The sequence below is a fragment of the Indicator indicator genome, chromosome 28 (assembly GCF_027791375.1).
Source record: "Indicator indicator isolate 239-I01 chromosome 28, UM_Iind_1.1, whole genome shotgun sequence".
Classification (NCBI taxonomy): domain Eukaryota; kingdom Metazoa; phylum Chordata; class Aves; order Piciformes; family Indicatoridae; genus Indicator; species Indicator indicator.
Window position 1 is genome coordinate 13,535,877 of NC_072037.1, and position 13,416 is coordinate 13,549,292.

Sequence of the window (13,416 nt, forward strand, 5' to 3'; positions counted from 1 at the left end):
TCCGCTGCGTCTTGCAAGCCTTACTGTTGTTAAAGAGCTTCACCACCACCTTGGTTGTCAGTGGTGTGGTGATCAGGAGGCAGAGTAGCCTTACTCTGGTGTCAGCAGCAAATGCTGATGCTTGTGGTTCCTGTGCTGGAGACAGCAGGTGTCTGAAGGGCAGTTTTGTACCAGACCAGAAGGTAAAAAATGAAGGCTGAGAATATGTGGCTGGGTAGGCAGGATACAGCCCAGCTCATAACTGGTATCTGTCCTGGGACAGACTTTTTGTAGGACTGCTCTGAAGGACTGAGCACAGAACAGAGGAACATTTCTCTTTGTTTTGGGGTGCAGAGGTAGCAAACTCTTCCCAGTAACCACCCAGAGGTTTGCCATCATCTTAAACCACCTTCTTTTGCAGCAATTGACCAACCACATCCGTGACACCCTGCCAGGGCTGCGGAACAAGCTCCAAAGCCAACTTCTCTCCATTGAGAAGGAGGTGGAAGAGTACAAAAGCTTCCGACCTGATGACCCTGCTCGCAAGACCAAAGCTCTGCTCCAGTAAGTGGCTTTGGCTGTGTGACCCTCCCTGGAGGTGACTGCTGAACCATGACTTCTGCTTCATACTTTTTGTTTTCTTTCAGGATGGTCCAGCAGTTTGCTGTGGACTTTGAGAAACGTATTGAAGGCTCTGGAGACCAAATTGATACCTATGAGCTGTCGGGAGGAGCAAGGATTAACCGCATCTTCCATGAACGCTTCCCCTTTGAACTGGTGAAGGTACTGCTGAGATCCACTTTGTCCTCTCCCCTGTCCTCCATTACCTCTTCTCTCTGTTGCCTTACGCCTTTTGGTGTCTTTCATCATCTCTCTTTCCTTTGGACTGCTTCATTTAATGTTTTTCCTTTTATGACCTTTTTAGTGAAACCCAAGAGCCTGCTTTGTACTGGCCATTGCATTTTTGTGTGTGAGCTGTATATCTGTTTGTGGCGTTAGCTGAAAAAGCAGCTGCCAAGACCTCATGCTGCATTTTGGGAGACAAGACCATTTTAGAAAGCAGTCTGGCACTTGAGCCCCATTGCCTTATCTCAGAGAAGCTCCTTGGGAGCTGCTGGGACTTGGCATGGGTAACGCAGGCCCTTCGCTGCTGCAAGCTGTGCAGGACATCTGCACTGGCACTAGAAGTTTTGTGTCTGGGCTCTTGATGCAGCACTTGGGCTGGCACGGGGCTGTCTGGTCCGGGGCTCAGCGCTGCCGGTGGTTCCTCATGTGGCTCTCTACCGGTGCAGATGGAGTTTGACGAGAAGGAGCTGCGACGGGAGATCAGCTACGCCATCAAGAACATCCACGGCATCAGGCATGTATCACCCACTAGCAGACCCTTGGCTGCACAGCCTTGTAAATACCTCTAGACCTTCCCAGTGGAGCAGAAGACTTCAGAGGTACGGTAGGTCAGCCAAAAGGGAGGAGCAGCCTCCTTGGACCACCCCGGGGCTTGAGTCTGGGAGCAGGGACAATGACCCAAATCAGTTTGCTTTCTCATCCTACATGAGTCACAGAAGCCTACAAGGTAAAATTGCTTTAGTGATCAGACGTTTTCTTCCTCCTTGTTTCTTGACATAAGAAAGGATGAAAAGAGGGAAGTGAGGTCCTGTTAAAGCTAAAACATTGGTTATCACTTTCTGCCTTCATACTGACCAACGCTTAGTTGTTCAAAACAGTTGCTGGTACTGAGCACTTCCTTCCCTAGAGCTCTGAGGGAGCACTGGGGTGCCCATCACTGGGATCCCAGCAGCCCCAGGATGTATTTAGCAAAACTATTCCAATCAGCAGAGCTTAGCTGTCAGGAAGCACAGCCCTAAAACCTTGAGTCATGCTGCTCCCGGGAAGGTAAACAGAGACTGTTAGAGCTCTTCCTGCATGCTAGGATGTGAATGGAGAGTGACCTGAATTCATTTTTGTTCTGTCCTTTTGCCTGTCACTGGCTGAGCTGGATGCAGCCCATCAACCCCCTTGGTGCCCTAACCATTAAGAGAGTCTTTCAGGAAAGGCCTCGCATCTGCTGTACAGCTCTGAGGGCAAACACGCTGCAGAGTGGTCAGTTCCTGCCACCCTTAAGCCTGGTGGCTGAGGTGAAATGGTGGCCTGGCCATGGTTATCCAGCTGGGACCCATTTTGCCCTCAGCCCCTCTGTCCTAGACGCTAGGCATCCTCCACTTTCCTTGGACTGCAGTTAGAGCTCACCCTGGGGGCAGGATGCCCCCAGCCCCATGTGCCAGGGTTCAGTGATGGCAGAGCCTACTCCAAGATGTGTGTGTAACACTCTGGCATTCTCCTTGCCCCTTCTCCCCCTCCTGCCTTGTCTCGTCTGCACCCTGGGTGTTTAGAACCGGTCTCTTCACACCTGACATGGCCTTTGAGACCATTGTGAAAAAGCAGGTGAAGAAGATTAAAGAGCCTTGCCTGAAATGCGTGGACATGGTCATTTCGGAGTTAATCAATACCGTTAGACAGTGCACCAAGAAGGTAACCAGAGGCAGCATGGAGCTGGCACCTCCCACCTGCTAGCTGGCTGCGGCAGCATCGTGACCTGGGCAGGGCCTTGCCTGCAGCCACATGCAGGGTCCTCAGCACCTCCTCAGCATGATGAGACCTGAGCGGCACCAGTTTGGGCCAAGCCAGCCAACAAGCCAAACAGAGGGGAAGCTGCTCCTGAGTGGTTTAGAGCCAAGGGGTGCTGGGGATGTCCCTGCCACCTCTCCATCTGTAGCATGACTCCTGATTCCTTCTCAAACCAAGGGTAGTTCTGATGTGGCCACATTTGATTTTCCAGTCCAGAAACAGGAATTTTCAATTTTGTTCCCTCTGTTCTTTTAGAGGTGAGAGGGTACCCCCAAACCAGCCCTTGGGTGCTGCTAGGCAAGCTCATGGGGCTGAGCTTCAGATGCCAGAGCCAGGCAGCTGTGGGGTGTGCTGCACAGAGATGTTCCTGTGGTGTTTGGCTTGGTTTCTGGTTGGCTTGGTCCAGCCCTGTTCTGGAAGAGCAGCACATGGCTGAGAATCAGCAAATTAGAAATGTCCCTCAATCTCTGGGGCCCTGCTGCTCTCAGAGAGAGAGGGCTTCAGGTTTTGCTTCTCTGGGATGCATGCTGGCATTTACTGGGACTGAGGGAGGGAACCTGCCTTGGATCTGCCCTTTGGGTTGGAAGGCAGCAAGATGCAGACTTGTGCCATTCCTCTCAGCCATGGCTGGCCGCTTCAGGCAGGGCTGGGTGCTGGGGGAAAGGCACCTCAGTTAGGGTGGTGGTGTGGGCTCTGGAGACTGGAATTACCACTGGCTGTTTGGGTGCAGATCACTGGGCACTGCAGGAGGTGCCTGTGTCCCTGCAGGGCTGGGGAAAAGTGCCCAGTGGTGATGCTTGCACAGTTGCCTAGTCCTTAGGGCCAAGAGCCTCTACAGAAGGGCTAAGGTGTGCAGGCACAGGCTTTTCCCCCCAGGACAGACTGGGAAAGCAAAGTGAATTCAGGGAGAGATTGCTCAGGTTTCTAGTGTGCTGGAAGAGCTTCCTTTTCCTGTCCTGCTGTCCTCTCTTGGGGTGTGTGACTGTGGGGAGCACCCAGAAAATTGCCATTAGAGCCTGGCGACAGGTAAGCACAGGCCCTCGGGCTGCCAAGTATCCAGAGTTTCTAGCTGCCTGGATCAGAAGGGCCCTCCTTCTTCATGCTCTCTGAAGCTTCTCTTGATTTGTTCTCCATCTATTAGTTGCTACTCAAAACTCTTCTATTCATTCTTTCTCTTTTCATCCTTCCTTCCATTGCCTACTTCTTTCTTCATTGTTTCTTTTTGTTTCATCTTCTACTGACAATTTCAGAACATCTGTTCTGACAGCAGCAGGTTCTTCAAGTGATCAGTGATGGGTACAGCAGGGTGGGAAATGAGGAAGGAGAGGAGAGCACAAGGACGGGGAAAATGCCATAAATTTGGGATTAAAGCGTTGCACTTGAGCTTAGCTCCTACTGCTAAGAGTCTGATGGTTGACTTCAGCAATTAGCTACTCTGTGCTCTAGTAGCTGTGCTTACAACTTTGAAGAAACAAAATGTTGTCATTCAGGTGATGCTTGGGGACTGGAAGGAACTGGGGTTTACATATTTTATTTTTTTTTTTCCTATGCAGGACCCCCCAGGTGTGGTGGGAGCTTGAGCTTAGCAGGGCGACTGGATTAGTAGGAAAATGCTGCTGAGACAGAGGTTATGAACTTAACTCTGGAAATGCCTTGGTTTGCTCAAAAGGGACATTGTTGGCACCTTGACAGAGGGTGAAGCAGAATCCTGTCACCTCTCAGCTCTTTGCTTGGCAGGCAGCCTTACTGCAGGTCCTGTTGTGTGTTGAGGAGAGTTTTAGTGCTGGTGTCGCTCAAGGTCTTGCAGGTGTTATCCACAGTGATGTGAAATGAGGTGAAGGGGGAAATACCTAATTTAAATGAGGTGGTGATCACTTATAGCTAGCCCTGGGACTGGTCTGAATTCTACCCTTAGCAAGACAAGTATGTCCTTGCTGTGTCAAGGGGATTTTGTCTTCCTGAAAGCACTTGCAAAGCAGTTCTGCTTCCTGCTCAGACTGTGGAACAAAGAGCACCCTGCTAGGAGACCCTGAAAAACTTCTTCGGGCACAGGAGTCCTGAACTGGATTAATCTTGGCCATATTTTAGTAACTTTAGTTTCTGTGGAGTGTCTGCTCCTTCATCATGGAGCTACTGTGAATTTGGGCTGCTTAGTTTCAGTGGAAATTGGTGCTGCCTTATAAAGCTCAGCAGCCTGTGTAGGGTCTGATGCTGCAGGGCAGAATGGATGCTTTGTACAGCTGTCCTGCAGCAGGTTGGCATTTCCCTAAAGGCTGAGTACATCTTTTCTTACAGAGGGTGCCAGTGTCCCAGGGAGGTCAGTGAGATAAAATCTGCTCCATAAGTGGAGCAGTTTGAATCCCTGGAACGGAGAGACATCAATTAATTTATTGCCAAAACCCATGCAAGTGACGGAGCTTTGCAAGTCTTAGCTTGGCTCCTGTCTGAGCTCCCTGCAGCTGGAATAAGGAAAGCATGATGAGGAGATAACCCTGTTGGGAAAGGTAGGGGAATGCCTGAGACAAAGAGAAATGACACATGGTGAGGCTTCTAAGAAGAGAGGCAGTGGCTCACTGTGGCAAGCAGCTTTGTCTTGAACTCCAAAGAAGCTTTCCTTCAGGAAGAGATCACTTGATCCCTGGAGGGGGTTCCATCCATTCATTTTGCTCTCCACAGCTCAGCATTCCACTGGCCCAGCTGCTCTCACCTCAATCACCTTTGCCACTTCCATTGCCTGTAGACTCTCCTGATACTTGGCAGTGCACAGGACCCATAGCAATGCTCACCTGGTTCAGTAAATTAATGGAACGAACCAAAATCTCACTTCTCATTTTGCCTTGTGTTTTCTCTCTTTTCCCTTTTCCTTCTTTCTTCCTCCTTCCTCTTCTTTCTCTGCTTTGCTTTCTTCTTCCTCGTTGCTTCCTACCACCCTGCCTCTGCCATGCAGAACGGGTCTCTTCACGCCTGACCTCGCTTTTGAAGCCATAGTGAAAAAGCAGGTGCAGAAGTTGAAGGAGCCGAGTCTGAAGTGTGTGGATATGGTAGTGAGTGAGCTCACATCCACCATCAGAAAGTGTAGTGAAAAGGTAAAGAAAAACAGATCAAAGAAAGTTCCATGCCCACCCCCTGCCCACACACTGCCATGCTGCTTTTCCACACCCCCCCACGAGACCCAACATGACCTAGTGAGAGAAAATGGAGATAAAGAGGACCTGAAGGAGAGCAGCAACCTTGCAGGTATAAGGGCAGTTTAAAAGAAGGCCAAGGAAAGTGGGTGTTACCTGGTGGGCTCTTTAGCTGGGAAGTGATCTGGGATCCAGTGGATTCCTCTGGCATACCCTTTCTCTCTGTCTGGCTCAGGGGCATTCACCTCAGTGTGGATGAAACCCTTTGCAAGCCCCATTTGCTGTGCCTCTGCCTGTGCACTTGCAACTTACTTGGTTGTTGTGTTCAGAGTCAGTAGAAGATTGCTATCCAAAAAGGCTTGGGGAAAAGCTTTCCCAAGCCTTGCACCCCTGCATCATTCTCCTGCTGATCTCTTGCTCCATTAACTGTGCTCTGTGTGAGCTGGTCTGGGTACCTTTCATGCTGTGAACCACAGAAGGTGAAGCCTCAGGCTAGGAGGGGGCACCAGCAGGAGAAGATGGAAACTGACTGTTGTGGAGGGTGTCAAATACGGCAGGGGCAGGATCTGGGTGTGTTTCCCAGACTGATTTCCTCCAGGAGAGGGCACCACGTTCCTCCTAGAAAATAAACAAAGGCAGTCCTGGGAATTGGTGTCAGACATCCCAGAGAGGGGCCAGGAACCACTGTGACACCCCAGAAGTATGTTCTGGAAACTGAGTTGGAAAGGGCTGTCTCGAGTTGTTTTAAGACTTGAAAATTACCATTCCCTTCTTCCGGGGTTCCAGCCAGACTCACAAGTGCATGCCCCTAAGCTGGCAAGGAAGAGAAGATAAGAACTGGTTTGAGTGAGTTCAAAGTGGGGGTGAGAGCTGAGCTCCCAAGGTCTCCTGCTTAGGAATACAGAGCTCACTGCCACCTCTGTGGAGGAGACTCCTTTGAGTGCCCTGAACACTGCCCAATCTGTGTCTTTCAGAGTCCTGCCACTGCCAGTTGTGGTGGCAGGTGTGACTAGGCAGAGAAACTTCTTTCCAGCCTGACTCCCTTGTGGATTTCCTTATTTTGATGGGTTTGATTGGCTACACTTTTTCTGTATCTGGCTGGAGATGTCTGTTCTGGGTGGGGAGGGAGAGGAAAACATCAAGGCTGTTGAACTCCAGTTTCTCTACTGGATGGCATCATTAGAGTGGCTGGATACCCACCTGCTCTGTGGATTTTAGTCTGTGACTTGGTAGAGGCCCCTGTGAGGATGTTCCAACCAATGTACATCCTTCCAGGTGGGTGACAGTAGCAGTGATGTTATAGGAGACTGACAGCTGTGCTAAAAGCTGGGAAGGCCAGGGGGCAATTGTTAGAGATAAGAAATAATTGCCTGGATGAAGACATCTAGCAGTGGTGCTGGAAACTCAATGAAAGGTTGCAGTAATACTTAGTCAAGTTCCTACACATAATGAGAAGCTTAATCTTGCCTGCATCTCCCTCTGGAAGAGGAGACGGCAACTGCCATAGGCCACTCCAACATAGCAGCCAGCTGGTTTCTAAAGGCATAAGGCAAAGAGTGCCAACTGCAGAGGCTGCTTTGCAGTGTTTATCTTGCATGTTCTAGCCATACGTGCCTGGTGTGAACAAAAGCATGTGCTATTAGGGGAGGTATCTGGAAAAGGCTACTTCAGGACTGATGCTAATTGTAAGGTAACACCCAGCATGCTGGGCTGTGGACTGATGCCACCTTTCAGATGACAAAACCAAACCTTTGAATTCACTAAAAGTCCTGCAAAGCGTCTTGAAAGGAAGACTCCTTTGGGCTAACACCTCTTGAATTAGCTCAACAGTCCTGTAGCCTTGGTTTGTTGCTGTCCTGCACCATTGTGTGTGATTGTTTGTGTGCTGTCAGTTACTCCTCTTCACCCCTGCCGGTGAAGACATCTTTGTATGTGCAGTCAATGGAGCTGCATAGATGGAACAACTTGGGACTATGATTAAAGCAGTAAACCCATCTGTGCATGCTGCAGAGCTGCAGCTTCCCTGTATGAAAGGAGATTACTAGTTGACAAATCAAGGGCTGAAGAAAAGGTAGCCATTCTGAGCTTCTTCAAGTTAGTTAACTGGAGAGGAGCTCCAAAACAACCAGAAAGCTGGTGTGAGCATGCAAACCCTTACCTTTAGGAGGACCAGGTTTTAGACAGTGTTTTTCCAAAAGCAGAAACCTTCTGTGCCAGACTGCACTGCAGCATCTCACAAGTGCGGGAGGGCCTTGCAAGTCAGCAGCCCTTCAGCTAGAGATTGATCTTTGTGCTGGCAAGGGCTGGTGGAGTCTGCAAAGAGGGGAACTAGGGAATGTTGGGACAAATTTGGTTTCAAAGAGGGTTATGAGCTTGTATTTTGATTAAGCAGGCAAAGGCAGCTGAAGCAGGACTGAAAACCCGCTTGAGCTGGGATGTGAGCCCAGGCTGATAGCCTTAACCCCTTGAAGGGTCGCCTGCTCTCCTGTCTTTCAGAGTCGTGGCATTTCTGGGTGCTGTTTGTACTGCTGGTGATAACTCCTTGCCCCTCTATGCCCTAGTGCATGTTCCCTGGTGGGTGTTGGCATCCTGTGGCTTGTTTGTGTGTTTTTCTCTTGCCCACTCTTGCTTCTCCTGTGCATGTTTGTGGTTGGAAGCTCCTGCATGGGGAGTGAGGCTGTCAGTTTAAGTTTGCTCATGCGTGTTGCTGGGTGACCTGAGTTCTGAACAAACCACACCTTGTACTGCACTTTGTGTGTGTGTTTGTACTGGTTGGGAGTAGGGTGAGGTGGAAGATTTGATGTGGGTTTTTTGTTTGATTTTTTTTTTTAATTTGAAGCAGAGAAGCTGAGACTTGCTTAGAGGTTTTCCAACTTGCTGGTTTTCTGTTTGGCATAACTTAGCCACTTATCCTTTGCCAACCCCCAAAGGAATCAGGAAGAATTTGGCTGTGTGTCTTCTGGAGTAACCAGCTGCCTTCATCAAAGATCATGGAGAACACCCAGTTTGTGCTTTCAAGACAAGGTGGTAGTGGGAACATTGATTCCACTTGTTTTTTCCTGCCTCTGTAGGGTTCTTTGTATTCCAAACAAGCTGCACGTTTGAAAAGAGGGAGTGTCAAAGCTAGTTCTCAATTGTAGTGCTAGGTTGTTGCAACTTGCTTAACTGCAAGGGTGCTGAAGTGGTTTGAGATTATTTGTATTTAGATGTTAGCGCTACTGCTGCTGGTTAGTGTGGGATCTGGCTTCAGTAGTGATGCTGCATGCTTTGAGCCAGTTCCTTCTATCAGATCCTAATTGCTAATTGCTTGTGTATACGGAACAAAAGGCCAAACCAGTTTAGGAAGCTCTGGAGTAAACTGGATGAACAAAGGCAATGCAGTACAGATCCTAGACAAATGTGGTTTTTTTACACACCCCATTGAGGCAATCTGGAAGAGTAATATCAGGAAATGCTGCCTGACATTGTAGCCAAATTGGAAGTAGTAGTGATAAAAAATAATGAGGATAGGCAAGTAGGGAAGAGGGCAGGTAGAATCACCTGCCCAGAGCATGGTCGTTCTGGAGGATATGTACCCCTGAGCTGGTCAGATCTGTCTCTGCTTGCAGATGTGGATGGAGAGGGCCAGGTGTTTTCACTTATTGCCTCAGCAAACAGGGACTGAGATCTACTTCACTTCCTAGGGAGACTTTTCACAGGATTTAGCAGGCTGTAGCAGTAGAGCAGTCAGCTGCTTAGCCTGCCACAGTGAGACTCTAAACATCCAGCGGAGTTGTTCACCTTAATGGGAAAAAACCCCAATAAGTAATAAGAAGTGTGTTTACATCTCAGGTTTGTCAAAAGTCAGGAGTTTGTCAGGAAGAATGTGGTGGGTTTGGATCTGGTTGCTGGTGAGGCAGCAAGTTTGCTGCAAGATTGAAAAGAGCTTTTCTCTGAAGCCCAAAGCAAGGGGGAATGAACTTTGCCCACAGCAGACCTCCAGGAACTTGGAAAAAATCTGTCTGCAAGTCTGGCTTTCTAGATCTTCCCCTGAGAACAGCTGTTTGCAGGGTGTCTGTATGCATGCCCAGGTGTGGGGGGCTGTCCCCCTTCCTGCCCCCCTTCCCCACGTGCACTCTGCTCTCTCACTGCAGCTCAGCCAGTACCCTCACCTGCGCGAGGAGATGGAGAGGATTGTGACCACCCACATCCGTGAGAGGGAGGGCAGGACCAAGGACCAGGTGAGGGTGGGGAGTATGTGGCAGGGGAGACTGGATGGGGTGGAGGACACATTTGAAGGCACAGCCTAGAGGGGCTTGAGCCAAGGGCTGTGTGACCCTTGGCAGAGAGGAGCAATGCACAGGGCTCTGTCAGCCCCTGGCTAGGGGCAATGCCAGTCTCTAACCCGTCTTGCTCTGTCTGTGCCTTTGGCAGGTCATGCTCCTGATAGACATCGAGCTGGCTTACATGAACACAAACCATGAGGATTTCATTGGCTTTGCCAAGTAAGCCCCTACCTCCTGTGGCCCCCTCTTCTCTACATGCCTTTGCTGTGGCTCTGTCCTGTCGCTGCTGCAGAACATGGGTGGCAAAGGCCCTGGTGCAGCAGCAAGGTGCAGCTTTCAGCGCTGCATATTTCTGCAGTGGCTTTGTCTTGCAAGGCTGGGAAGGAGAACAGGGATGTGTAGAAGGGGAAGTTAGTGTTAGGGTTGTTCTGGGGGGTGTAAAAAGCAGGAGCTGACCCGAGTATAGTGTAGATGGGAGTGAGATTGTTAAGCCAGCCTCGGAGAGCAGATGGAAATAGATTGGTTTGTGAAGGCTTGGAGGCCAATGGTGAGGGGCATGAACTCACTGTTCGGCTATCTGATGGGAGCAGGATTCAGGTGATCAAGAAGAGCCTGAGGGGTTTTGAATGTCTCTGTTTGCAGTGCTCAGCAGAGAAGCAGCCAGATGAGCAAGAAGAAGGCAGCTGGCAACCAGGTAGGCCAAGTTCCATCTCCTTTACTGCTGCAAGGACATATTTTCTGCCTGTAAGCTACCAGGTGGTGCAAGTGCTGGGCTGGATGCAGTGGTGCTCTAAGTTGTTTTGCTTTTTTTTTTTTTTCACTCATCAAACTGTTTGTACCTGGAGGACAGTGTCTCAGGCTCAGTGCAGTCAGGAAGAACTGAGCAGGTAGCAGCAATGGAAGGGAGGTGGTGCAGAGGGAAATGGGTGCTTGACAACGAAGATCTGGTCTTGGTTTTCTGGTTGAAATCTCTGTTCGTGTTGTATAAATCCCTGTTTGCTCAGTCCCTTCACTGTCTGTGCTGACTCTTCTGAGGTGAGGAGTACAGAACACTAGCTCTGAACTCTTACAGTACAGAATTCTCTTTTCTAGTTGCCTTTCCCATCAGTGGTATCTACTTTCTGGAGAGAGATATCAAGAGAGTTCATGGACTCTGTTCAGGAAAACTTAACTGGAAGTACTGAAACCTCTGAACAGGGAGACAAAGGGCAGGAACAGCCCAGTGGCACTGGATGGGTGTGAGGACACATCCATGGGGGCAGACACCAGTGAAGGGGAGTTCCCTTATTCCTGAGTGCACATACAGTTAAAAAGGGATTTGACGTTTTCTCCTAGATATGCTAAGGACATGGCAAGACTATGTAGGCTGGAAGCAGCTTCACAGAGAATGAAAGCAAAAGTGCTTTTGTTTAATCTTGGAAGACATTGACACCTGCTATCCATCCTCTTCCTACCATGTTTGACCTCCTTTCCCTGCACATAAGCATGCAGCCTGTTTCAGTGCTGTTAGCAGGCAGGCAGGCCAGCAGGTTAGGCTGGCAACCATCCATTTCATGGGATCTTGGAGCAGCTGCCGGGAGCCCCATCCCCTCTGCCGGGAGCCCCATCCCCTCTGCCGGGAGCCCCATCCTCTGCAGCACCCTCTACAGAAGAGCTGTGTGTAGAAGTGCAAAGAGCAAACTGGATCCACCTGTGAAGTGCTTTGGCTTTCCCATTAGCAGACTTTATTTTGGGATGGGGGTTGCCTTTGTTAACATCTGGGGTAAAAGATTTCATACCAGCTTCCAATTTATTTTATTTTTGAGCCTCTCTTCTCCTGCTCCAGCTTTCCCAGTAACAATCTCTCCTCTCTTTGCTCCTCTCCTGCTCTCTACTCTGCTGCTGTTGCTATGGTTCCCCTTTGCAGGATGAGATCCTGGTGAGTAGAAGGCCACTCAGCAGGGTGCGCTAATGAACACTAATGTTGCATCTGGGAAGGCAAGAACAGTGCATAAACATATTATTCCCTCTGCTGCTGAATGGGGAGAGGAGGGCAGCTGACACTAGACACAGGTGAAGGAGAAATGAGGTGAAAAGGTGGCATGCTAAGGGAAAATTCAGACCTGCTGGTACATCTTGTGAGTGGGTGGAGATGAAAAGCAGTGATCCAAGCATGTGTCGTTCTCTTCCACTGCCCTCTCCTGTCCACAGACAGAATGGGACCATCTTGAGTTTAACAAGAGGTATGAGATGAAGATCTAATGCTCCTACCTTTGCCTTTCTAGGGCAGATTGACATTTCAAAGGACTGTGTACCTCTGGGTATGCTGCTCACACAATGCAGCTTGCTGCTCTGCAGTGTAGCTGTAGGGTCACATCCATGCAGCACAGTGCAGACGCTGCATGCAGGTGTCTTTGGGTGCTAGCAGTGCAGTTAAAAGCTAATGCACTTAGGCTGGTGCATAGTCACTTTGATTGCTGCATGGGTGAGGATCTAAAGCAGCACTTGGTGAATTGGAGTTCTCTAGGGCAACAGCTTGGCTGTGTTACAGACTAAGCTTACAGGATCTTGTTTTACCCTGTGTAAAATGACCACTCAAACACCTGGGTGTGCTGAAATCCGAAGTTCTAATTCCAGATGCATCATTTTGTTCTGTAGTTCTTAGTGTCTCCTTTTTACTGAAGTCAGTTTGTTCTGGGTTGCTTGCCCATCTCCTTCTTGAGCCAGTGCCCCCCACCCCTGAGCTGAGTGAAGCGCTCCACACATGCAGTGTGATGGTGTCCTGGTTTCCTCTTAGCATGGCCTGATCTGGGTGTGGTGCTGTGATCTGGTGCTGGTAGGTTGTGCCCAAGACCCTCTTGCTGCAGGTCTTCCTGCATCTCCTTTTTTCTTGACAGAGGGTGTAATGCACAGGCTCCTTCCTGCATCCCTTTTGTGCTATTTATGACCTTTTGAGGCAAAGACCTTCCATGGCCAGCTGAGTGGGGGCTCTTCTGGCAGAGAGCATGGTGTTCCTTGGCTTTCCATACTCCTCCCTGTGTAGGGTTACTCTCTGATCTTTCTTCTGTTGCCTAAGACCAGGCTTTTAGGGCCCTTGTTAATGCCCTCTGCTTCCATCCCCTTAGGTCATCCGAAAGGGCTGGCTCACCATCAACAACATTGGGATCATGAAAGGTGGCTCCAAGGAGTATTGGTTTGTCCTGACAGCGGAGAACCTCTCCTGGTACAAGGATGATGAGGTGAGTAGCTCAGCACTGTGACAGGTTTCTGGCATCTGATGAGGATGAGGCTTCCAGTTCATTTGTGGCATGCATTTGGAGCTGATCAGGGTTTCTGACTGCAGATAAATAAACTGCTTTGTCTCTGGCTGTGGGCTGTGTCCCTCAGGTGTTCTGGGGTAGCCAGCAGAGTGCCTGACAGCTGCAGCTAGGCAGGGCCTCTGT

The 13,416-nt window shown here is 49.7% G+C and overlaps 1 protein-coding gene across 5 annotated transcripts in view; it reads left to right on the forward strand.

Annotated features, from left to right (window-relative positions):
- The window catches only part of DNM1 (dynamin 1), a 56,765-nt gene that overhangs the window by 22,378 nt on the left and 20,971 nt on the right, over window positions 1-13,416 (forward strand). For 3 of the 5 annotated variants that reach the window (XM_054393524.1, XM_054393523.1, XM_054393526.1), the window contains exons 7-15: window positions 401-543; window positions 627-762; window positions 1,272-1,339; window positions 2,370-2,508; window positions 9,863-9,949; window positions 10,143-10,213; window positions 10,637-10,688; window positions 11,901-11,912; window positions 13,099-13,212. In XM_054393524.1, coding sequence (XP_054249499.1) covers window positions 401-543; window positions 627-762; window positions 1,272-1,339; window positions 2,370-2,508; window positions 9,863-9,949; window positions 10,143-10,213; window positions 10,637-10,688; window positions 11,901-11,912; window positions 13,099-13,212 — 822 coding nt within the window. Of the gene's footprint in view, window positions 1-400; window positions 544-626; window positions 763-1,271; window positions 1,340-2,369; window positions 2,509-5,551; window positions 5,691-9,862; window positions 9,950-10,142; window positions 10,214-10,636; window positions 10,689-11,900; window positions 11,913-13,098; window positions 13,213-13,416 lie in introns of all 5 variants that reach the window. The other 2 variants (XM_054393525.1, XM_054393527.1) reach the window with 1 other exon arrangement.